Here is a 25,900-nt window from a genome sequence, read left to right on the forward strand (position 1 = left end):
CAACCCCGAAGTAAAATGGCTGACAACAGTCGACGCTCGTCTCCGTTGCCCCACACCGCCCATCAGATAACACATCGTATCGTTTTTATGATATGCCAAAATGGCAAGAAGCTGAGAAGTGAAATAAAAATTATTTAAAAATATATTCCTCCACTCTTGCTAAGCACTGTTGACATTTTAATTGCATTTTAATGAACAAATATAACGATTCATAAAAGGTTTTTATTAAAATCTGACCCTGGGGCACAAAGATCTTCTATGTCAAAGATGAGCTCTCCCTGCAATTTAACAGAAACCAGAACTCACGCTCGGAAGCTGATTGGCTAGCAATAACAAAAATAGATTCTAATTGGCTTAGAGTCTTTAGTTTCGAATTGTTGATTGGCCAAAGTCTAACACTCATCCAATCAGATATCAGTTTTGCTCTATAGTCGTCCAATTTTTGCATATATTACATGCGTATCGCTCTCTCTTCATTACAATCATACACACAAACAGTGGAGGGAAAAATGGCAGTTGGCGATTAGGCAAAGAAAAAAAAGTGCGCTCATTTTTCCTCTTTTTCCCAGGAAAGACGTCACCGGTGAGTTCCCCCATGCGTATTAAACAACACATTGGACGAGAGACTATTGAATAAAATACTAAATGAGGAATTACATAAATGAATTGGAATCAATAGTGTTTACGATATACTTCTCTCTAACGTTAAATAAAGAAAAGAAAATAGCTAAGCTACTAAGAAAACGCAGCTAACTTGTCAACACGGGGTGCGGCTATTACCTGGAGTTTACTGTATGTACATGGCGTAATGTGACACGTCATAGTCGTGTCCGGATATCTATCATTAAGTTGCATTATTAATTATTTTGTGTGAAAACAGTACAAGGCTACCTAATATGGGTCGGTTAGCTCATTGAAAATGTACATTTTGTCATTGTATAACCGCTTTCTTAGTGAATGTTACATAATTATACTGTACCGCACTTTTTACGTTTCAACTTGACCAGAGTTGGGACGTTTAAGTCTTTCGTTTTCAGTTTAATAGTGAAAATAAAAGTTATATCACTCGAGTAAAGTTACGGAAAAACGATTTACAACTGGAATTATTAGTTATGTGGCTGAAAATGTAATGTAAACAAGTCGTAATACAGCGGAATAACGTTGCATTGCTATGTAATACAGATATTAATAGAGGAAAAAGTATATTTATTATAGAGCATTTGTTGTTTCATGTCATGTTTAGAGAAAAAAGTATAATGATAAATCATAACATTTAGAAAAAATAACTTGACGTGTTTTTTTAAGGAAAAAAAGCCGTTTTTGGTGTTTTCCAAGTGCCTCCAGTATTAAGCATTGCCATTGGATGTGAGGCAAAATGGGAAAAACGCCACTCAAAGGTAAGAAACAACAATATAATATGATTTTTCGTAAACATTTCAATAACTGGTAGCTATTAAAAAGTTGAAATTTAAGACAGTCAAGCCTTTATAGAGCAAGTGACTATTTCAAGTAAATAAAATAAGTAAATATTGGCAATGAGTAAAAATGTATTGACATCTAACGCTAATACTTTTATTCAATTTTATGGTTTTATTTCTACTTGCTTTTTCAGTTATTTGTGACTGGCTTAATAATTTAATGTGACTTTTATGTAACATTCTACTTGGTGTTTTTGATTATCATATGATGTAAAGGACTTTGAATTGACTTGTGTTGACTTGTTCAAGTACATTCAAGGTTAAGAAAAAGTAAAAATTTAAAAATATATGAAATTTGGGCACTTGAATCCAACCCAAAAAAATAAAAAATCCTCTTTCTTATTTTTAGAACAACGGGATGGCAAAAAAGACAAACCAACGACTGGGACGACGCAAGAAGTAACCAAAGGTGAGTTCATGTGTTTGACCTTTGACCTCCTTAACGCCACTAAAAGCAGTGAAAGAGTTAAACGTTAGCAAATAATTCATCTATTATGATTCAAATGGGTTTTGATTCATTTTTCCTCCCCCCACAGATTCTTTCACCTGGGAAGAATATCTAAAAGAGACGTCGTCGTTACCGGCGCCGCCGAGTTGTTTTCGCCAGGTGCGATCGCCGTCGGTGGTGGGATCTGAACTCGCCTGTTTTTTCGAGGGGGGTCTCACCTTGTTTTCATTGGCAGGCTCGCGTCCCGCCGTGCAACGACTTCAAGGTGGGAATGAAACTGGAGGCCCACGACCCGCGTAACTCCACCTCGGTGTGCATCGCCACCGTCATGGGCCTGACGGGGGCTCGCCTGCGCCTCCGCCTGGACGGAAGCGACAACAGCAACGACTTCTGGAGATTGGTGGATTCCTCCGACGTGCAGCCCATCGGAACCTGTGAGAAGAAGGGAGACATGCTGCAACCGCCGCTAGGTAAGTCGCTAGCTAGGTCGCTAGCTAAGGTGCTAGCTAGGGCGCTAGCTAGCCGTCCAGCGACAGGTGGATTTTCGGAAATGCGGGGATGCTTTTCAATGCAACCGTACATTTTTTTGTGGAGAGTGGAGGGTGTTTCTGTTGATTACAATCTTTGATTTGATGTGATATGTAATTGTAGATTAATTCATGAATTTAGCTGCTAGTGTCGTACATACAAAAAATACATTTCCAAAAGTCTTGATCACAGGTGTCAAAGTGGCGGCCCGGGGGCGAAATCTGGCCCGCCACATCATTTTGTGTGGCCCGGGAAAGTCAATCATGAGTGCCGACTTTCTGTTTTAGGATCAAATTAAAATGAAGAGTATAGATGTATATTACATTTCCTGATTTTCCCCCTTTTAAATCGGTAATTGTAATTTTTTAATCCATTTGTTCTGTGTTTTAAATCATTTTGTAAAATCTAAAAATATTTTAAAAAGCTAAAATAAACATTGTTTTAGATGTATAAAAAAACTGAATATTCAGGGCTTTTAATCCAGTTCTTTTAACCCATTTATTTAAAAAATGTAAATATTATATCTAAAATGGTGGGGCCCACATGAAATCAAGTTGACTTTAAAGCGGCCCGCGAACCAACCCGAGTCCGACACCCTTGGTCTTGATGTTAACTTGGTTTCAATGTCGGTCTTGTTTTGATTTTGAGCTCGTCTCCCAAATGTGGTAAGATTGATTCTCAAAATTCTCTATTGGGTCTGGGTCTGGTTTCATTTTTGTATGTAGTCACACTAGTTATCCAAGATATTTGCTCTGAATTTTGTGCAGGGTTACCGTATTTTCTCGCATATTAGCCGCCTCCGCGTATAAGGCGCACCCTTAAAAATTGTTGAATTTGAGAATTTCTCGCGTATAAGCCGCCCCCTGATTCACCATTTTTAGCCCCATATTCATGGTTTTAATAGGGAGTACAAATGTATGACTTTGAAGGGAATAATCATTGCATGTGGTTTTTCTGAGATACTGTATAAATTGATTGCTAGATTGCACATCCCAGCTCAAGTGAGTTTTTTTTTCTTGAATTTCATTTCTAGACGTCAAAATAATTTTTGTTTAGCGTTTTATCTCTTTATCTTTTCTCTATTTAGAAATAAATGACCGGATCTGCCCCATTGTCCTGCATAATGACGTTTCGTCTATGTCACCTTGCAATTTTGTGCTTGTCAAGTCTAATTTATGCACATATAAGCCGTACCCTCCATTCAGCCAGCATTTTCTTGAGTGACAAATATGGCTGTCAGGTTCTACTCTACTTCCTTCAAATTTTGCCCTAAACTAGAAAAGGGACCCCGATCTTTTCACAGCAGGAACAACTCAAATTATTTTCTCCATTTTACAATTTTATTGAAGTTTGTGATGATAGTAAAAGGATTAGCTGTTGCTGAAAGGATTAGGTTGAAAACCTTGAAAAAGGGGGAAAGAAAGAAGCATGTGACATCATTCAAGTTAAAGGAAAACACAAGGAATAAAAACTTATGGTTGTGAGAAACAAATTAAGCATCAATCAGCTGGAATGCAAGTGGTACTTATATTTGATCCTCCCAGTTGTGTATTATCGGGCTTGAAGGGTATCTCTGGTTTCTTGGTTGCCTGTCTTGTTTTGTCATTTCAAGGCTGGCCTACTGAGTTTATATACTGGTTTATGACCTATGACCTCAAGCAGGAAGTGAGGCGAGTTTGGTTTGATTGGGTTTTTTCCTGCCCCCTGTTGGTCTGGAGGGGGGTGGCAGACATATCTTCTGCAATAGTTGACTTGACAATGGCGTATATGCGAGAAAATACGGTAGTAGTAGTTTATTTTCAACACGTCATGTTTTTTTTAATGTGTGTTACAATTTTAGGATTTCGCATGAACGCCTCGTCGTGGCCGATGTTCCTGCTGAGAACCTTGAACGGAGCGGAGATGGCCCCCGCGTCGGCCTTCAAGCAGGTACGGAACGTGCGCGGCGCCGGTAAAGCACTCGCCGCGATGACCCGGTGATGGTTTTTAGGAGCCGCTGAAGCCCCCCCACAACGCCTTCACAGTGGGCATGAAATTGGAGGCGGTGGACAAGAAGAACCCGCATCTCATCTGCCCGGCAACCGTCGGCGAGGTGAGGGGCGACGAGGTCTTCGTCACCTTCGACGGTTGGAGGGGCGCCTTCGACTATTGGTGCAAGTACGACTCGCGGGATATATTCGCCGTGGGATGGTGCGCGCTCGCCAAGCACAGTTTGCAGCCGCCCGGCAACAGCGGTAAGCGGACCCTCTCGGACCCCCGAGCCACTTCATGGCTATGTGTGACTAATCGATACTAGATAGGAATTAAGAAAAAATGGAGGGTCAAAATTTGGAATTATTTGGCATCAAATCTGAATTGATTTTTGATTGGCAGAAACAAAACAGAGTCGGGATACTCTCATATTTCGTATTCTACAACAAGTTATTTTTCAAATGATATGTTATTCATTGTTAATTAAAAAAATACTTCTTTTTTTGCATTTTAAAAAATTCTTTATAGAAGATTTACCATTTATTACATTTGAAATGGTGGTTTATTAGAATGTATTGTCACTACATAATTTTTTTTTTAAATATTTTTTTATTTACACAATAATTCATAATGGCGGCCGAATGGTTAGCGCGTCGGCCTCGTAGTTCTGGGGTCACGGGTTCGATCCCTGGGTGGGTCCTCATTGTGGAGTTTGCATGTTCACTCTAACCCTAGCTATGATTGGTTATCCTTTGTCCCATCGTGCCCTGCGATTGGTTGGCCGCCAATTTAGGGTGTCCCCTACCTGGTGCCCGTAGTTAGCTGGGATAGGCTCCAGCACCCCCTGCCACCCTTGTGAGGATTAGTAGTTTAAAAAATGAAAGAATGGAAAATTCACGTCAAACAAACAATACCGTAATCCCTGAATATCGTGGCTTCAACTTTCGTGGATTCACTACATCGCAGTTTTTTTTCTGATGAAAAAAAATAGTTCGTAAAAATGTAAAAATCCACACTGAAACCCGATCCTAATTTGCGGTCTTTTGTTTATCGTGGTCATGTCGGGTCTATATTAACTCCGATATTACAAATTAACTAACCCTAACCCGGGATGACTTTATAACACCTTCTAAAATGAGTTTGTCCTAAAGACGGGTTTCTAAAAAAAAAAAAATGCTTTTACACATTGCATTGCAGTCTGCCTGACAAAGAACCCGCCCACCCTGACGCCATCGCCTTCCAAGACGAGCAGGCGCCCCCCGCAGGCCCCTTACAGACTCCCCAACCCTCTCCTGTCATTACCCGTCAGGAAAGGGGTGCGCGGTCGGCGCCCCAAGAGCGAGACCATCGCCCTCCTCAAGGCCGCCGCCGAGGCCGCCGCCCAGAACGGCGAGGCACGCACTGCGTCTCAGCCCCACAGGAAACGAGGGCCCAAACCTGGAAGCAAGGTGACACACTTAACCCTTAATAGGGCTCTCATTGGCTGCCGCTGGTGCCCTAATACGTCCAATCCAGTTGGGGGGGGGGCAGGACGTCTGTCAGTTCATTAAAGGAATTGGACGTCTAGCGTTGTCAATGGCATGAGTTAAGAATAAATATGGTGTTACTTTTGGGGAAGAAAGTTCAACTACAGTCATACCTCTACTTACGAAATTAATTGGTTCCAGTAACTAGAATATTTTGTAAGTAGAGCAGTACTTTATATGTAAATTCCGTAATTCATTTATGAATACAGAATTTGCACTGAAGATTTTTTTTAAATAATTGTTTGCTAATTCTGTTACACTGGACATAGATATTTTTGTGAATTGTTTTTGTATGACACATTGTCAAATTGTTGTGGCCTTCCTTCCATTTTTTGCCCCAACTTGAAAAAGGCCCCGATCTTCTCACAGCAAGAACAACTCAATTTTATTGATGTTTGTGGTGATAGGAAAGGATTAGGTTGAAAACCTTAAAGAAGGGGGAAAGTTAAAGTTAAAGGAAAGCACAAAGAATGCAAATTATACAATTTATGGTTGAGAGAAACAAACTGAGCATCAATCAGTTGGAATCTAAGTGGTATTTAAATTTGATCCTACCAGTTGTGTATGATCGGGAACTGAAGGGTATCTTTGGTATCTTTGGTTCCTTGGTTCCTTGGTTCCTTGGTTCCTTGGTTCCTTGGTTCCTTGGTTCCTTGGTTCCTTGGTTCCTTGGTTCCTTGGTTCCTTGGTTCCTTGGTTCCTTGGTTCCTTGGTTCCTTGGTTCCTTGGTTCCTTGGTTCCTTGGTTGCCTGTCTTGTCTTGTACTTTCAAGGCTGGACTACTGAGTTTATATACTGGCTATGACCTATGACCTCAGGCAGGAAGCGAGGAGCGTTTGATCTGATTGCGTTTTTTCTGCCCCCTGTTGGTCTGGAGAGGGGCAGACGTATCTTCCGCTTAGTTGACTTGACACATAAAGGAAAATAGTAACTTTTTTAATGCCTTTAATGCTATTTTGAAAGTATAATCTTGGCACCAAAACCAATATTATTGCAGGCAAAAACACTTTAAAAATATATCATTTTTTACATATTAGCCACGTCTTCATACTGAAGCTTTGAATCTCATTGAGAATAAACGCATTCATTTCTTATCCTTAAATATTTGTTTTCCAACGACTCCATGAATGAAACTAACTCAATACGAGCTAACACGCTAATTTCTGTTTCACCAGCGCAAAGCCAAGATTCTCCAAAGACCGCCGCACCCCCGCGGGGCCGCCATTCAGATTCAGCGCGGGAGCCCCGCCAACATGCCCTCGGTGGTCTCCACAGGTGGGCCCGCACGCCCGCCCGCCTCTCTCCGCCATTTTTTTCCCCCGCCACGTAGCCTGACTTTCTCCCCCGCCAGCCTGCGTCTACATCGACAAAAACGCAAACTGCGGCCCGCACCTGGACCGCAAGCAAGTGCAGCACCTGCCGGACCACTTCGGCCCGGCCCCCGTCAACTCCGTGCTCCAGCAGGTGGTCCAGTCCTGCCTGGACTGCGCCTACCGGCCTGAGGTTCTGCTCGGTGCTCTTCAGACTCACTCTGGGAGCGGCAAGGCGGTCAGGGGTGAGCGGTTTACTGACCAGTCTGGAAGCGGCGCTAGTTGAGTTGTTTTTGTCTTTTGGCCCGCAGTGAGAATGGACGGCGGCGTCCGCGCGGTCAAGCTGCCGTCGGCGTCCAGCGCCGCCTTCGTGCTGCGCTTCTTGGAAACGGTGTGCCGCCACCTACAGTGCGACAAACTGTTCAGCAGTCAGCCGTTTAGCCGCTACGCCGCGTCCTACGACGGGACCAAGTCGGGTAGGCCAATGACAATGATGTTGATATTTCAATAATTACAGTAATCTCTCGATTATCGCGGTTCATGTCAACCAGACATGGTCACGATAAAGTATGGTCACCCCTATATATATATATATATATATATATATATATATATATATATATATATATATATATATATATGTGTGTGTGTGTGTGTGTGTATATATGTATATGTGTGTATATATATATGTGTGTATATATGTATATGTGTGTATATATATACATATATACACACATATATATACATACATATATACATATATACACATATATATACATACATATATATATGTGTGTGTGTGTGTATATATGTATATGTGTGTATATATATATGTGTGTATATATGTATATGTGTGTATATATACATACATATACATACATATATATATATATACATATATACACACATATATATATATACATACATATATATACATACATATATATACATATATATATACATACATATATATATATATATTCATATATACATATATATATTCATATATATACATATATATATATATATACATACATATATATATTCATATATATATAAGATTGTACTTTCAAAAGAGCATTAAATGCATTAAAAAAGTTACTATTTTCCTTTGTGTAATACAAAAACAATTCACAAAGATATCTATGTTCAGTGTAGCAGAATTCGCAAACAATTGTAAAAAAAATCTTCAGTGCAAATTCTGTATTAATAAACAAATTACGAAATTACATAAAAAGTACTGCTCTACTTACGAAATATTCTAGTTACTGGAAACAATTACTTCCGTAAGTAGATGTACGACTGTAGTTGATTTTTTTTTTTTTTTTTTTTTAATTTATTTTATTTTAGTGCTGAATCCTTGTAGCAAGTGAAGAAAGGGGAAGTGGTTTCCACTTGCGAGTTTTAGTGTGGATTTTCAGATTTTTATGAACTTATAAAAAAACAAATTATTAACAAAAGAAATATGAAGGTGAAAATTGTGAATCATTGGGCGTCTTATGCGAGTGAAATCGTCAAATTCAAGGATTTTAAGGACATTTTTAGGGTGCGGCTTATACGCGGAAGCGGCTAATATGCCAGAAAATCCAGTAATGAAAATGAATCAAAAACGGTTTACAAGTGGTTAGCATGTCAGTTTCACAGTTCTGGGGTCGAGGGTTCGATTTCCAGGTACTCTGCTTTTCCCCCAAAAATGCATACTAGGCTAATTGGATGCTAACTTGTTCCTAGCTATGAGTGACTGGTTGTTTGTCTCTTTGTGCCCTGCAATTGGCTGAAAGTTGTGTTTCTTCCCCCCGCCAGTAAAAGAGGAAGCACTTGACTCCCACTCGCCGTCTTGCAACGGCAAGAGAAATCACGCCGGGGTTTCCCCGCCGTACGCCGCACCGCTGTCACCGAAACACCTGCGCGTTGACGCCCACCCTTCCGAAGGTAATCATTGACCTCATTTTAATATTTATTCTCTCAATAATACTATCAAAACAGGACAAAACGTCGTTTTTTTCCAGCCGAGACGCTTCTGTACGAAGACGCCGTCCCGATAAAACGCCACATGGGCTCGGCGTCCGATCCCGCGACACCCCGGCCGCAGATGGCGCGAAGCCGGTCCGAATACCACCCCTCCGGCGCCGCCCCCGCGCCCCGTCGCCTGGCGTCCAATCCCGCCGACCTGCCATCGACGCCGGCACTTCGGTGCATGGAAGGTGCGCCCCGGTGTTTTATTTTGAAAGGGTTCCCCTCCAGACAAGGTGATGACTGTGTGTGCCGACACAGCTAGCTCCACCACCGGCCCAGAAAGCGGCGCCGCGGGCAGGGAGGGCCGGCGGCCAACGGCGGGTAAAAACCCCGCGTCCTGGTCCGTCGACGAGGTCATGCAGTTCGTGAGGGACGCCGATCCCGCCACGTTGGCGCCGCACGCCGAATTGTTCCGAAAACACGTGAGTTAGCGTTTCCTTCTTTTGTTTGTGTATTTATTTTTCAGATTTGGACGGAATTTTTTTCCCCCATTTTCTGTTTATTTTGTATTATTTATTTATTTTGTCCCCAAATCTGCATTGTTTTAGTCGTCAGTTGTTTACTAACAGAAAATATATTTCCGGGACAGACACTGTTGTGCGATTAAAATCCAATGGATTAATTAAAGTGGCAAAGTGGCATGCTAGGCTAATTGGATGCTAAATATTTTCTAGGTACGAGTGTGAATGCTTGTTTGTCCCAATGTGCCCCGTCATTGGCTGGACACCAATTTAGGTTATGTCCTGCCTGGTGCTTGTAATTGGCTGGGATAGACCCCAGCACCCCCGCGACCAATGTCGGATTTAAAGACGGGTGAATGATGAATCACATGTTTTTTTTCCACCCCGAATCGATTCCTAACCTTAATTCTAGCGCAAAACTAACATACTCCAGCAGCCCCACAACCTGTGTGATGATACAGATTTGCTGAATGAATGAATAATTAATTTGATGACCCCTCCCCCCACCCCCAAAAATCGATTCCTACCCTTAATTATATTGCAAAACCAACATACTACAATCTTGAATTCACCACATTTTCCTCTTTCTTAATACACATGCATAAAACTTAAATATTGCACATTGGTGTAAAGACTTACGGAACGATGTCTTTTGGTCCCGGCAGGAAATCGACGGCAAGGCGCTGATGCTCCTGCGCAGCGACATGATCATGAAGTACATGGGATTGAAATTAGGCCCCGCCCTCAAACTGTGCCATCACATCGACCGGCTGAAACAAGGCAACGCGTAAGCACATCGATCACGGGTCAAAGTTCAACCCTCATTAGCGGCCATTGTGCAATCAAATCGCATCGGACATCTATCGCCGTCAATGGCAGCCAATGGTGATCGAAAGACTTTGTAAAAATGTCAATATATATTTTTTAAACATAGTCGAGTATAAAAACGCTTTGTTAAAATGTCCTAACGTTTTACGCGTTTTAGAATCAAAATCATGAGGAAATCCAATTAAGTGCACATCTGCAATTTTAAGATTTTAATCATGTTAATTTTCAGATGGCTTTATAGATGACTTTATATATTTTTAAATTCTTTTTCGGGCTTGTAAACGTGCCGTGGAATGTACATTTTTGTAAATTATCCTATTTTTTTTTTAGGCCACGTTACAAAATACGACGCAGTGTTGTTTTTCGAGGCGACGTTTCTCCGGATAATTTCATTTTAAAATTGTCCCGTCGTCACATGTATTTAGTTATGAAATTATATCAGATAAATTAAAAAAAAAATCAAACTACTAAATTCTGTTTAGTGAATAGTTGATGAAATACTCAAAATCACAAATTCCTGAAAAATGTGTTTAAAATAATGTGTAAACACAAAAATAAATATTTTAATTTAAATTATAAAATGAAAAATAATGAGCATTCAGAGCCACCAAAGTAAGCTGAAAAGCTTAAAAAGTTTAATTTTTAATCCTTTTTGTGCAATTTTGCAGGAATGTATATTTGTTCCATTAAAATATGTATATGTTCTTTAAAACTGTTTTTTTTTTTTATTTAATATGCCAACCCATTAAACAAGCAAAACAAGATGGACATTATCCGAAATTAAATGTAAAAAATAAAATAGCAACATTAATGCGAATTGGGATCAATTTAATTTTATTTGTTTTATAATTTAGGATATTATTTGCATTAGCCACAAATTAAAAAAAAATTAGGTAAAAAATACCTATTTTATTAATTTGCTTTAGAAAAAAAATACCCAAGATGCATCAGGTGTAAAGAACTTTATTTTTAAAAAAAGAGGGTTAACACAGTCATTTGAGTGATTTGTTTCATGACACTTCATAAATATTTTTTTCACAAACAATAAATTAGCCGAGTTGAACCGATCAGATAAAGAAAAAAAACATGTACAATATAAATAATAATAATAATAATAATAATAATAAATATGGAGCTGGGGCATAAGGCTTTTTTTTCATTTGTTCTTCATAAAAGGAATCAAACGTGAACAGGCACAAAAGCCTGTTATTTTTTTAATTTTTTTTTGTTAAAATCTAAACTACGACCACAAAGTGCACTCGGGAATGTAAACAAACTAACAGCCAAGTTAGCGTCAATGCTAACCCTAACGCTAATCGCAACACCAAAACAAAATGGCCTCCGTAATACGCAAAAACCATGACGACAAAAAGTGTTTTGTTGTTGCAATTGACAAGTTGAAAACAGTCAGGCCACCGAAAAAAAGTACAACTTGTTGGAATTATTAAAAAAATAAAAAGTAAAATAAAAATGACCGGAGCTAGCACATGCTAACCAGTTCTGTTCGATTAAAAAAAAAAAAAATCATACCTTTTGATCCCAGATTTGGTTTCTTGGAAAATTATTTTTTTAAATTCATGCCAGCCATATGAACAATTAAATTGTCATTAAAAAATAATAATTTTCATAGGCAATCTGTGAGTCCAATTTCTTAATAATTTAATCATCTGTGGATACACAGAAAAAAAAAACCAATTTTTGCGTCCCGAAATATGACAAATTTGAGGAAAATTCCCAGCACATTTTTGCCTTGAGATACGAGAGAAATTTGAGGGAGGAGCTACTTTTAATATGGATAAAAAATAAATAATTAAAAACACTTGTAATATCCAATTTTAGGTGTTTTTTTTCAGAGGGTGGGAACAGATTAGTTTGATTTTAGTTATTTTTATATGGGAACATTTGAGATAAGAGTAAATTGACATACGAGCTCGGTCCCGCAATGCATTATGCTCGTATCTCAAGGTAGTACTGTATCGTAATATGTGGGTATAGATTTGAAAACTACTCAGATTACCTATAGAAAATATTTTTTCCTCAACTGGCAATTTCCATGTATTTTGTCATTACCACTGTTGACCACTAGAGGGTGTTAAAGGAATGAAAACAGAAAGGCCCTCGCTTCAATTGTTTGACTTCATTGGGATTTTGTTGTGAACAATTAAGCTCAAATGCTTCAGTCTCCAACTCATTTTTTTGTTATCCACAAGTGGAAGTAAAACACTGAACCGTTGCAGGTTTTCACCTGTCAAGGGGGAAGTACCGTTGGAAAAGTCCACTTATTTGCAGGTAGATGTGCCTTGGCTCAAAGGGTGGGGAAATAAGTAAGGCAGGCGTACGGAAGGAAACAGGAAAAGCCCTTGAATGTGCACTTGAAGCGACCCTGCTTTAGTCCAACCCAGGGGTGGTCAAATCGGTCCACGGGGGGCGCCGTGGATACGGGTTTTTGGTCTAACCCATCCAGCACAGACACTTTAACCAATTAGATTTCTGTAGAAATCTACTGATTGGTGAAAATGTGTCCTCTTTATGGGTTGGAATGAAAACCTGCACCCACAGTGGAATAGTTTGCCCACCCCTAGTCTAACCAGTGTGTTCCAGTGATCGGTACGCTGCGTTCAGATCGGTCGCAGGTTTTTTTTGTCCTGTTTTGCATACAAAGTATGATGTGATATTACAACGTTAACTTCCTAACAATGCAAGATTAATGTGGTTTTGTTGTTTGTTTTTAACGATATGCCGTTGGAAATGTTACGAAATTGTTCGGTTTCACGGGTTGAGTCGTTTGTCAACGTAAGGTCTGGATCAAGACAAAATTACTATTTGTGGGTCAATGAGAGAAATTATGAGATTAAAGTATCTCTATTGCTTATTTTGATGTTTCATATACGGTTCTTTGATAGTCGGACGGCGAAGATCGGCGTGAAGGCCAAAAAACGCGGCCGGTCTAAACGCAGCGTTAAGGTCGGAGGCGGGGTCGCCACTTACTTCCTGGGGAAGAGCGCCGCCAGTCTCTGCTTCTTGATTGGCAGGAAGTGGATCTCCTGGGAGCCGACTTTCTTCAGTTTGATGGCGCCCGTTTTCCCGCCGGGGACCTTCTTCGAGGCCGCGTCGGGATCGTGCCGCGAGGGCGACGGCGGGGGCGCCGCGCCGAAGAGCCGGGGCGCCGCCCCCTGGCTGCCGTCACGTTTGATGGAGAAGTTCTTGGTGGAGACCCCCGAGAGGCCCTTGATCTTCCCGCACAGGATGGCCGGGATGGCGTCCTTGACGGAAACGATGACTTTGGACGTCGGCGAGGGGCCGACCGCCTCCGGGTTGGGGGCGGCCGAAGCACCCACGCCACCGTTGCCGTCTGCCGTCCACTTGCGCTGCCGGCTGAAGTCCGCAGACGCCAGACCTCCCGGGATCTTCGAGTCCAAGCTGGCGCTACGTTCCAGGGACCGGGTGGGCCCCAGCGAGGAGGGCCCGCCCCGTTTCCGGAAGGCGGGCACCGACAGGTCCAGCACGCTGTCCTGCAGCGGGGGCGCCGGGTACTCCTGCTTGGGTTCCACGCCGCACGGCCGACGCATGGAAAGGTCCAGAATTTGAGGGGACGCGCTCTGAGGGGCCGAGTCCGGCTCCCGGGGAGTCTGAGTGCTCTTGCTTTGCGCGCAGACTGTTTTCGAGAGCTCACTTTTGGAGTCCTCGGTCTGGGGGACGGGGACGGGCAGCGGGATGGGCATGGGGACCGGTAGCGGGATGACCACGGGGTACGGGACCAGCAGAGTGGCGGGCGGGACCAGCGGGGCCAGGGGTGACGAGTACGGGAAAAAGGGGGAACCCGGCGATTGGCAGGGGGGCGGAGCGCCCTGGGGCGGGAACAGGTCCTGCAGGATGGCGGCGAAGGCGGGGTTCTGGAGGAGGGAAAGCAGATTGGCGTCCGACGGGGGCCCTAGCCCCGCCCCCGCCGACTTCTGCTCCACGAAGGACAGCGAGTTAGAGCAGAGGAGGTTGTTCTGCGGAATCACGGACGGGTCCAAGACCAGCGGCAGGGAGACCTGGTTGGGGCCCGTCAGCAAGTAGGGCGCCGCCCCTATGGGACTCAGTTGGGCCCCCGCGCCCGCCGCCATCTGGAGATGGATGGGGACCATCAGAGGGTTGTCGCCCAAGCACACGGGGTGCAGGACGGCGGCGGACATTTTCAGGGCGCCGCCGTCCGTGGCCGAGCCGGGCTTCTCCGCCGGGCTTCCCTTGTTCAATCCCGTGGCGCCCGACGGGACGACGCCACCGCCGCGCTCCTCTCTCTCCGGGTTTTGCGTGGCGTCGGAGCGCGACGATTCCGAAGACGCTTCCATTGTTGCGATGCTAACCGTGGCGCTAGTGGCGACGCCCGGCCATCATCCCGCTCGAGAATCCTGGAAGACAAAAGGTGTGGTCTTTAACCGAGCCTGCTAGCGTATCAGTGCCATTGACGACCAAAGTTGAACCGGGAGATGCCGGCACTCCAATCCAAATGCATTCGAAAACTATCTCTGTCACAGGCAGCCAATCATGTACGTATGACGTCTATTTAAAAAAAAATCAGGAAGTGAGCCAAAATCAACAGGAAGTGACTCGGACATGTAGGACAAGTGCTTAACTCTATAATATTTACATATGATGCATAAACCAATAGAGAAGGACCTAGAAATGCCTTAAAATCAACAGGAAGTGAACTGAAATTGCCCCAAATCAACAGGAAATGACATAAAAGTGCACAAGTTGCCACAAAACAATCACAAGTCCCCCTTAATTGCCCCCAAATCAACAGAGAAGACCTGAAGTAACCCAAAAGTACAGGAAGTGGCCCTAATTCAACCGGAAGTGACTTCAAAATACCCCCAATCAACAGGAAGTAGTCCATCATTGTCCACAACCTATTTCAAAAGCATTTCTATTTAATTTCTCGCTCACAAATTGCATGAACTATTTCTTTAAATTCAATTTGTGTGTCACGTGAGCAGCCGCAGGCATCGTTTGGCAGCCACGCGCACGCACGTCAACGGGGGCGCGCCTCGGTTGCCATAAGAACACAAGATGAGCACCGGGTGACAGTTAGCCTAGTTGCTAACGCGACTGCTAATTCACTTCATCACGTCCACTAGCCTCGGGTGGGGGTCGCACAAAGCCAAGTAAAGCACTTTAACAACGGCGGTGGGCATTTACGACGAGATATTATTAATATGCAAGCGAAAATGAGATTTTTTCAAAAAGCAGACGTCATTATCGTAGCCTTTTCCTTCCTTCCTTCGTTTAAACGTCGTCCCATCACTGAAAATTGGACGATACCACTCACCTCCCAGACAACAGAAAAAGAAGCAAAACGGCGACGAAGAATAAGAAAAAAATGAAGTAGAAGAAGAGTCCGTCTGTGATCTAAAGGCGACGAGTAAAAAAAAAAGGGAGAAGAAGAAGGGATAAGGCTTATCTCGTCATTGCGGGGCCCTTTTCTCGTTGCTGGTCTGTGACGTCACGTGACAGTTGCGTGCGCAGTCTCCAAACTGGCCCAGCCCCCTCGTGAAACACAAACAATCAATGGAAATAAACTCACGGGAGAAATGAACAATATTTACAAAAATAGATATATTCATCAGTCATTTACCTCATTTTCTGACATTGACGACGCTAGACGTCCAATCTATTTTGACTGAAAGATATTTTTAAAGATATTTAAACGTATTTGTTGAGATATTTAATGTAAACATCAAAAACTGGACCTTTTATCTTCAAATGTTTATTTTAATTTCTTTCTGTGAATTATTTTCAGTTGTTTTATGTTTGCTTTTTATTTTTAATGTGTTTCTTTCCATTATTTTCAGTTGTTTCATGTTTACTTTTTCAAATGTTTTATTTTGGAGTCATTTTACCTCCTTTTTTGGTCCTGTTTAAAAAATACTGCTTTATTCCTGTATTTTTCACGTCATTATCCTTTATATTTATAACATGTGAATTCAGGCACAAAAGGGATGTAACAAAAACAACTTTTTTTCTTTCTTTTGCCAATTTGCAATCCAGACAGACGTCTGTATTGTCATTGGAAAATGTCTATCTATCCGTGATTGGCACGTGGGAGGTGTTTGTTTAAGGGAGCAGATGCTTGTGGGGTCCCCCCGGGGTCCCCCCGGGGTCCCTATCAGTCCCAGCAGCCTCGGGTCTTGCCTGGGGGGGACCCCTTGTCCACTTTTGCCAATGCTTGATTGCACTATAATGATGAGGCCGGGTGGTGGATGTGCTAACATCTGCCTGCTGCCTCCCATCTTGCTACAGAAAACACTTTTACGTGTGTGTGTGTGTGTGTACGACATCATCGTTTTTTAAAGAAAAAAAGCCTTACTATACTATGTTGTTTTTTAAGAAAAAAAGCCTTACTATACTATGTCGTTTTTTATGAAAAAAAGCCTGACTATACTATGTCGTTTTTTTAAAGAAAAAAGGCTTACTATATTATGTCGTTTTTTTAAGAAAAAAACCTTACTATACTATGTATGTCGTTTTTTTAAGGAAAAAAAGCCTTACTATACTATGTGTTTTTAAAGAAAAAAGCCTTACTATAATATGTCGGGTTTTTTTTTAAAAGAAAAAAGCCTTACTATGCTATTTGGTTTTTAAGAAAAAAGCCTTACTATACTATGTCGTTTTTTAAGAAAAAAAGCCTTACTATGCTATGTGATTTTTAAGAAAAAAAGCTTTACTACACTATGTCCTTTTTTTACGAAAAAAAGCCTTCTATACACTGTCGTTTTTTTTCTCTCAGAAAAAAAGCCTACTATGTTGTTTTTTTAAGAAAAATGCCTGACTATACTATGTCGTTTTTTAAGAAAAAAGACTGACTATACTATGTCGTTTTTTTAAAGAAAAAAAGACTTACTATACTATGTCATTTTTTTTTAAAGAAAAAAAGCCTTACTATACTATGTCGTTTTATAAGAAAAAAAGCTTTACTATACTATGTCGTTAAAAAAAAAAAAAAAAAAAGCCTTTCTATACTTGGTCATTTTAAAAAAAAGCCTTACTATACTATGTCGTTTAAAAAAAGCCTTACTATACTATGTCGTTTCTTTAAAAAAGCCTTACTATACATGGTCTTTTTTTTAAATACTCGTACTATACATTGTCATTGTTTTAAAGAAAAAAGCCAGTGCACGTGAACGTTCTGCAAATATATTAGATAGAATACTACTATATAACTTTTTCCGTATCATTTTACTTACTACGTAATCCAGATGTCCAGCCAATCATTGGATGCGATGCAATCACGTGACGCAGCCAATCTCGGCATTGACAGTAGTACTCGCGCATGAGGCTAAAGCTAACTCAGCTAACGTATTCGTTAGGACTTCGACTCCCCAAACTAGCGTTAAAAACAACGGTGCGTCTTTTAAGTACATATTTCGAGCCGGAATGGCTGTCGGAGCATGCGCAGATAAAAGAACGAACGTCGAAACTGGGACACATCTTTTGTTTTTGGGGCGAGAAAGTATTGTGCTGCAAAACATGCAACGAAGATAAAGTTTCAAGCTACTTTTCCAAACATGGACTTTAAATGGAAGACTATCTCAATGACATACGCGATAAATAAGGTAAGACCCATTTTGGCTATTTTCTAGTGCCATTTATGAAGCTGTTTTATGTATGGATATGAATAATGAAATGTTATGGCGAGCTCATTGATGGGTAGTAAAATGCACCTGTTGATGGCAGCTGCGATGCCGCTTTGTGGCCATTTTTGGTATTACTCGCAATGGACTGTGCTCAGGTATACTTATATGAAAAATTAGGGGGAACGTTGCTTACTATACGTGGTCCTTTAAAAAAATATAGTAATAAAGCTTTGCTATATATAGTCTTTTTTTAAACAAAAAGCCTTACTATACATGGTCCTTTTAAAAATATTTACTAGACATGTTTTTTTTTAAAGCCTTACTATTCGCATTACTATAATACTTTTATGTTAATAAGATAAGTAAAGCAAAGTGTTCTTCATTGCCAGCAAATATATAATAATGTAAGACTAATAACCCTAGCATATGGTCCGTTTTTAAAAATAAATGTTTTTTTACAAAAAGCCTTACAAAGCATAGTCCTTTTTAAAAATATATATATTACAAAAAAGCCTTACTATACATGGTCTTTTTTAAACAAAAAAACATTACTATACATGTTTTTTTTTTAAGTCTTACTATACATGGTCCTTTTTGAAAAATAATTTTTTTTTTTTTACAAAAAGCCTTACTAAACATAGTCCTTTTTTATTAAAAGTTTTACTATACATGGTCCTTTTTTTAAAAAGAAAAATGCCTTACTATACATCATCCTTTTTGAAAAAAATAATGTTTATTTTTTTGACAAAAAGCCTTACTATATGTACTTTTCCTTTTTTAGTCTTTTTTTTTAAATTGAAGCCTTACTATACATAGTCTTTTAAAAATGTTTAAAGCCTTACTATACATGGTCCGTTTTTAAAAATAAATGTTTTTTTTACAAAAAGCCTTACTAAACAAAGTCCTTTTAAAAAATATATTACAAAAAAGCCTTACTATACATGGTCTTTTTTAAAAAACATTACTATACATGGTTTTTCTTTTTTTAAAGCCTTACTATACATGGTCCTTTTTGAAAAATAAATGTTAGGTTTTTTTTACAAAAAGCCTTACTAGACATAGTCCTTTTTTTCAAAAAAGTTTTACTATACGTGGTCCTTGTTTTTTTTAAAAGAAATATGCCTTACTATACACCGGCCTTTTTGAAAAAAAAATTTATATTTTTTTTTACAAAGGGCCCTACTATACGTAGTCTTTTTAAAAATTTAAAGCCTTACTATACATGGTCTGTTTAAAAAAAAATCTTACTACACATAGTATGTTTTTAAGAAATAAAAGCCTTACACTACATAGTCAAATTTTAAGAAAAAAAAGGCAAACTACACAATATTAGTCGACAACCCTGTTGCATTGAATCCAAATAAGACAAGAAGCATTATTTCTCAAAGAAGTCCTTTTATTTTCCACATTTGCAATCCAACAATGTTTTTTTCCTAACAAAATAAATACAAGACTTTTTTTTCTCCCCAACTCAGAAATGTACAACACTTTCAAGTCCATGTAAACACTTTTTTTCCATTTTTTTGTGGCCACAGCTTTGTACAAAAATACTAAAAACATCCACAGGGTGGCGTTGTAGTCAAAATTCCTCCGCTTTTGGCGTCGAGGAAGTACAGCAAAGATTTGGGTCACAAAAAAAAATCACTTAATGGTAAAAAAAACAAAAAAATGGAATGACAAAATCCATAGCGTACCATGTTAGCATCTTAGCGACGATACGGCTAATTGACGATAAAAGTTGTTTAAAAAAGTATCGGTTTAAGAGTTATTGTGCGTTTGTGACTTCATTTTGTGAAGCAATAAATCTGAATAAAACTCTAATTTGATTGCGCGCATGAAAAAAGGGCGGGGCTTAACCAAACGTGGTCCGACGCGCGTTAACGCTCGCTTGCTAGCTCGCGTCAACGTTTCCAAGCTAACACACCAAGTCAACCAAAACCAAAAAACAACAACAACAAAAACAATCGATTCGTTATTTCGACTTTCAAAGCGTCCTTTTAAACACTTTTTTTCTCCGTTTAATTTTTTTAACGACTTCCTCCCGCCTGTCTGCACGTACCGATTCTTTCTTCTCACTGTGATTCGCTGATCAAAAATGCTTTTAATTTGCCTGTCAATTATCGTCTTGAGTTCATAAAGTTGAAAATGTCAAACTGTTTTTTTATGAAAAATATTTTCAGTGACATTTTTTTATCATCACGTTAGGATGAATTTTTTTAAGTCATTGTGTAAATTTTGTGATTGATATCTGTCATAGGCATCTGTTTATTTTTATAACATGATTATTACAGTTTTATGACTCACGGGCATTAAAAAGTTACTTTTTGACCAACATTTTTGCATTATTTTGACCAAATTTTCTGAATTATTTTGACCAACAATTTTGCATTATTTTGAGTTATTAGTTTAATTTTGGGAGGGGGAAGGGTAAAATCCTCTAAAAAATGTGGGTCGTCACTGGGTGGAGTTTGGATGTTCCCCCTGGGCTCGCATGGGTTTTTTCCGGGTACTCCGGTTTCTTGGCTAGGCTATTTGGATGTCCAATTGTCTGGTACGCGGATGATTCGCTGAAAGATGTTTCGCCGACGGACGTTTCGCCGACGGACGTTTCGCCGACGGACGTTTCGCCGACGGACGTTTCGCCGACGGACGTTTCGCCGACGGACGTTTCGCCGACGGACGTTTCGCCGACGGACGTTTCGCCGACGGACAGTTCGCCGAACGGACGTTTCGCCGAAACGGGATTCGTGCGCTTGCCCCGCCCCCGGATCGTGTGTGTACATGTTTTTCAACCTCGGCACACGATCCGGGGGCGGGGCGAGCGCACGAATCCCGTTTCGGCGAAACATCCATTCGGCGAAACGTCTATTCGGTGACCTGTCCATCGGCGAAACGTCTTTCGGCGAAACGTCCGTCGGCGAAACGTCTTTCGGCGAATCATCCGGTGACGCAATTGTCCCTAAATTGGTCGTTTGTATCTTTGTGCCCTGCGATTGGCCAACGCCCGTTTCTGGCCGTCACAATCCTGGTTCCTGTCATGAGCTGGGATAGGCTCCAGCACCCCCCGCGACCCTCGTGAAGGTAAACAGTCCAGAAAATGAATGAATGAATGACCCAAAAATGTCACCTAAAGGGTTCGAATGTTGCAAGGCGGGATATTGGTTTCCTTGGCGACGGCTCAGGCGAATCGAGGGCGCGCGGGGGCGTCGTCGTCGCGGGGGCCGCTGCCGTCCGAGTTCTCCGCCTCCCCCTCGGAGATGGCCTGCATGGGCGCCGAGTAGAAGCGGGCGCGGGCGGCGTAGCGGCCGCCGTTGGCGGGCGGCGGCGCCCTGGCGCGGCCGGGTCGACCCTGGGGCCACGCCCACGCCCGGGGGCCGGGCGAGAAGGCTTCGGGGTCCTCGCCCAGGGGGCGGGGTCGGGGCGAGGAGGTCTCAGGGTCCTCGCCGGGGTCCGCCTCGTCGGTTTGACGGGGGCTTTTGAGGATCTCGGCGGCCGACATGCGGTAGCCCGACTCGGATCGGCTGCCCTTCTTCAGTAGGAGGAGCTTGAACTCCTCGTTGGAGGTGCTGGACTTTTTGACGTTGCGGTAGATGGGGCCGGGGGTCTTCTGGGGGCCGCAAGGCGAGTTGGTGGAGGCGGGGCTAGGGGCGGGGCCGGGGCTGGTGGCCGGGCTGGAGCCGGGGGCCGTCGTCCCGTTCCTGGGCGACAGTTCGCCCGAGTCCTTCCGCCCCAAAACTTTCCTCTTGGACCTGAGGGACAAAAATGGACGGTTAGATGGCGGCTTTCCAAAAATGCGGAGAAATTGAAAGTTTTGAAAAATGGCAAAATGTGAGGGAAATTGAAAAAAAATGCTACAAAATAAGAGAGAAAAAATGCTTAATTTTTTTTATTATTGTAAAAACTTCCCTCGATTATCGCGGTTAATGGAAGACCAGACAGTGTGGATTTTCACATTTTTATGAACTTAAAAAATAATAATAATTAATAGTGGGAAAAAAATTGGAAATTAGTGAATTCGTGATAAGTGAGGACGCGATAATTGAGGGATTACTGTATTTTAAAAATGTTTTTTTATTGACTTAATTTTTTTTAAAAATAATTAATAGCAGGAAAAATTGTAAAGTTAATTTGCGATGACCAATGAAGTCTTTACAATAATAAAAACATAAATTATAACTATAAATAATAATAATAATAATATTAATAATAATATATTAAAAAAAATAAAAATAATACTAAAATGAACAAAATTTGAATTTAAAAATAATTAATAGCAGAAAAAAATTGCAATGTGAATTTGCAATAATGGAAGGAAGTCTTTACAAAAATAAATAAATAAATTATAACATTATTTTAACTATAAATAATAATATATTTTTAAAATAAAAAAATAAAAAGATGAACAAAATTTGAAAAATCATAACTCTGAGAAAAACATGAAAAACTACGACAGTACAAAAAAAATGGTTTGGAGAGTTTAGCAAAACCTAAATTAAAAAAACAACCGTCAAAAAAAGGAAACTGGGTTCCAGATCAAAACAAGAAAAGCGCAAAAAAAAAGAAAAAAATAGAAACTAGAGGGACTTGATTTCTTATGCTTTCATAAATCAACGCCATCATCTGCTTTCAGTGACGTGCACTCACCTGTGGATGGCGGCAAAGAGGTCGTCCGTGGTGCGACTTCTGGCGGGCGACGAGAAGACGGAGCCGCCGCTGCCGTCGTCGGCCGGTGACGTCTCCCTTTCCGCATCTGCGCCACAACCATGCAAACCAGATTTGACTATGTCGCGGTGACAATTCCCGTTGACTACGTTGACGTACCTTTGTTCTCCTCCACGGCGTCTTCGCTTTTGGCCTCCAACCCGTCCCGACCTTTGTCGCCTTCCACCGATGGCCCGCCGTCCGTCGGACTCGCCGTCTCGGGGCAGAGATCTTCGTCGGGGGGCGAGAGGGAAGACTCCGCTTCGTCGTCGTCGTCTTCCGGCGGCGGCGGCGACGACATCGTCTCGCCGTTGACGAGCTCCTCGTCGGAGGAAAAAGCAGGTCGGCCTTCGCTTGGTTCCAAAATCGGCGGCTCGCCAAAAACGTCCACGGCGTCGTCAAAACTCAGGTGAGGTTCTTCCCGGGCGCCGACGCTCGGCGAAGGCTCGTCCTCCGCCGCATCGCCGTCTTTCGGCGAGGGTTCGCCGTTGCCCGCTGTCTCCAAAGCCAGCGACGACTTCCTCTCCGGCACTTTGGGCTTCCGCTTGGCTCCGCCCGGCGACATCGGCCCGGGAAAGAAGACGGCGGGGAAGGCGGAGGTGGGGGTCTCCGATTGGCTGGAGTAGCCGCTGGAGGGGCTGCCCAGACCGCCCAGTTTGGCGTCGCCCTCCTCGGCGGGCGTCAGCGAGGGCGTGGTGGCCCCGGAGCCCGAGCGCGACTCCACGCGCTCCGCCACCGTGGCGCCGGTGGCCGTGCTGGAGTCGGACAGGGACAGGGACCGGTAAGGGTCGGCGGAAAGCGAACGGTAGGGCTCGGCGGAGGCGGAGTCGTGGAGGAGCCACAGGTCGGCGTAGTCGGGGCGGACGGCGCCATCACCCCTGAAGGAGCACGCCTCGTCGCCCTTGAAGGAGCCATCGTCGACGAGTGGAAATAGCGGGTCCCTCGCACCCATCGGCGCCATCTCGACTTCCTCCGGTCGCACCGTCCCTAGCGAGGAGCTGCGGCGTGGTGGGCGTGGCTTGCACTTGGGTTTCCTCAGAGCCAGACGGCGGTGGCGGCGTTCCGAGTAGCCGCAGGTGAAACTGCGGCTGCCGACCAGACCGTCGATGGGACCGTCGACCAGGCCGCAGTCAAAGTGCATGGAGGTGTAGTACCCCTCCGTGTCCTCCGAGTAGCGCGACAGCGTGTCGGCCTTCTCCGAGGGCGGCCTATCGGAGAAGCTGCTCTCGCAGGTGGCCACGCTGGCGAAACTAGGGCAACCCAGGCTGTTCTCCGCCTCCCCGGACGGCGGCGGGAAGCTCCACTCGCACTCGCCCTCGCCGCCAGCCTCCTCCAGGATATCCATGGCGGTTGAGGAGAAGGAGCCCGCCCGCTGGCCGCGGGGTCCGGCGGCGCCCACGAGGGGGCGCTCGTCGGCGTTGAGGGAGAGCTCCGAGTCGCAGCGGGCCAGCGGCGACGTCTCCGGGGTCTCCGAGGTCTGCGAAGGGCAGGCGGAGCCGCCGCTGCTGCCGCTCCAGTTGCCGCTGGACGAGCGGCGCTCGTCCTTGTGGGCGCCGCCGGCCGACGCCGAGCGGGCGGGGCTGCCCAGGGTGTCGGAGCCGGACGAGGTGTCGCCGCCGCAGCAGGCCACGACGACGACGACGCCCGCCGCGGCCGGGCGGGGTCTCTCCGTCCAGCCTCGCTCGGGCGTGGCCGAACGCCGCCCGCCGTCGCCGCCGCTCTCGTCGCCGTCCTTGGACGCCGACTCCTCCGCCTCGTCCGTCCGGGGGCGGGGCAGGCTACGCGCCCGCGATCGGGCGTCGAAGGGCCCCTCGGCGGCGTCCCGCAGGTCTGCGATGTCGCCGGCCGAGCGGGAGAGGCAGAGCGCCGCCCCCTGGTGGCCGCGCTGGGCACGGATCCTCCGGCGAGAAGGCGCCCCCGGGGTCAGGAACTCCTCCGTCTGGCAACCCGAGTCTCTGGTGAGATGGTGAGCGGACGCGTCCTCGATGGACGGGCCGGCGTGGACGAAGACGCCGCGTCCCACGGGGGAGCCGTCCGAGTCTGGCGGCGACAACCAGAAAAAAAAAACGACATAGCATTAGCTTGTCTATTGTTTTGTTATTGTTTTTCCTGCAGAAATTAGCGTCTTGCTGCTATGCGCACTTTGGCCTGCAGATGGCAGTGACTTGAATTGGATGTCTTGTCCCGAGTTAGCATTCTTGTGTAAATAAATGTTGCTTAGCAACTTGTTGGCTCCTTTTTTGTTCTTTTAAACATGTCAAATGTTGAAACACACAAAGTATCACGTACGTATGTCACAATTTCAACCCCTATTTTGTGGATATGGAAAAATAAGAGGCAAACTGTACAAGGCTCTAAAAATTTGATCACAAAAAGAAATAAAATTGGTTTTAAAAGAAAGCTCGTCTATTTTTTGGGGGGGATTTTTTTTTATAAGAGATATATAAGAAATGTTATTATTTATTTTATTGTATTTTTTATAAATGTATTTTATTTTTCATCATGAAGTTTTATTTTTGTGTATTTTTTAATAAAGGGTATATAGGAAATGTTTTTATTGATTTTATTGTATTTTCTATAAATGTATTTCATTTTATTTTTTAATCATCAATTTATTTTGGGGAATTTTTTTTATATAGGGTATATAGGAAATATTTTTTATGACGTTTATTTTTTTGCATTCATGTATTTTATCTATTTCTTTATTTTGTATTTTTTTACATAGGGTATATATCAAATTGTTTTTTTTTTTTTATTGTATTTTCTATTAATGTATTTTATTTTTTATTATCAATTTTTATTTTTGGGAATTTTTTTTATATAGGGTATACGTATAGGAAATAGTTTTTATTATCTATGCTTATTTTTTCCATCATCTATTTTGTCTATTTATTTTGTAATTATTTTTTACATAGGGCATATAGCAAATATTTTTATATATTTTATTTTTATTATCAATTTTATTTTTTTGTATTCATCTATTTTGTCTATTTCTTTATTTTTTAATTATTATTT

The 25,900-nt window shown here is 42.7% G+C and overlaps 3 protein-coding genes across 5 annotated transcripts in view; 1 reads left to right on the plus strand and 2 right to left on the minus strand.

Annotated features, from left to right (window-relative positions):
• The first annotated feature begins 419 nt into the window (after positions 1-419).
• Positions 420-13,437, plus strand: LOC144078783 (sex comb on midleg-like protein 2). The gene is made up of 15 exons (XM_077607126.1): positions 420-583; positions 1,306-1,397; positions 1,828-1,887; positions 2,015-2,085; positions 2,162-2,396; positions 4,295-4,383; positions 4,445-4,688; positions 5,623-5,873; positions 7,126-7,225; positions 7,302-7,505; positions 7,572-7,736; positions 9,064-9,192; positions 9,270-9,464; positions 9,535-9,698; positions 10,403-13,437. The coding sequence occupies exons 2-15, from the start codon at positions 1,376-1,378 to the stop codon at positions 10,526-10,528; spliced, it is 2,055 nt and encodes a 684-aa protein (XP_077463252.1). The 5' UTR covers positions 420-583; positions 1,306-1,375; the 3' UTR covers positions 10,529-13,437.
• Positions 11,513-16,068, minus strand: rai2 (retinoic acid induced 2). The gene is made up of 2 exons (XM_077607127.1): positions 15,880-16,068; positions 11,513-14,959 (listed from the first exon to the last, which is right to left on the minus strand). The coding sequence occupies exon 2, from the start codon at positions 14,897-14,899 to the stop codon at positions 13,550-13,552; it is 1,350 nt and encodes a 449-aa protein (XP_077463253.1). The 5' UTR covers positions 14,900-14,959; positions 15,880-16,068; the 3' UTR covers positions 11,513-13,549.
• Positions 16,069-21,088: 5,020 nt separating this feature from the next.
• LOC144078712 (actin remodeling regulator NHS-like) overlaps positions 21,089-25,900 on the minus strand; it is a 38,881-nt gene continuing 34,069 nt past the window's right edge. For all 3 annotated transcript variants that reach the window (XM_077607019.1, XM_077607018.1, XM_077607020.1), the window contains 3 exons: positions 23,006-24,925; positions 22,829-22,934; positions 21,089-21,933 (listed from right to left, as the gene is read on the minus strand). In XM_077607019.1, the coding sequence (XP_077463145.1) occupies positions 21,363-21,933; positions 22,829-22,934; positions 23,006-24,925 (2,597 nt within the window). In that variant the 3' untranslated portion in view covers positions 21,089-21,362. The remainder of the gene's footprint in view (positions 21,934-22,828; positions 22,935-23,005; positions 24,926-25,900) is intronic.

Source organism: Stigmatopora argus, chromosome 8, assembly GCF_051989625.1.
Source record: "Stigmatopora argus isolate UIUO_Sarg chromosome 8, RoL_Sarg_1.0, whole genome shotgun sequence".
In the NCBI taxonomy this organism is placed as follows: domain Eukaryota; kingdom Metazoa; phylum Chordata; class Actinopteri; order Syngnathiformes; family Syngnathidae; genus Stigmatopora; species Stigmatopora argus.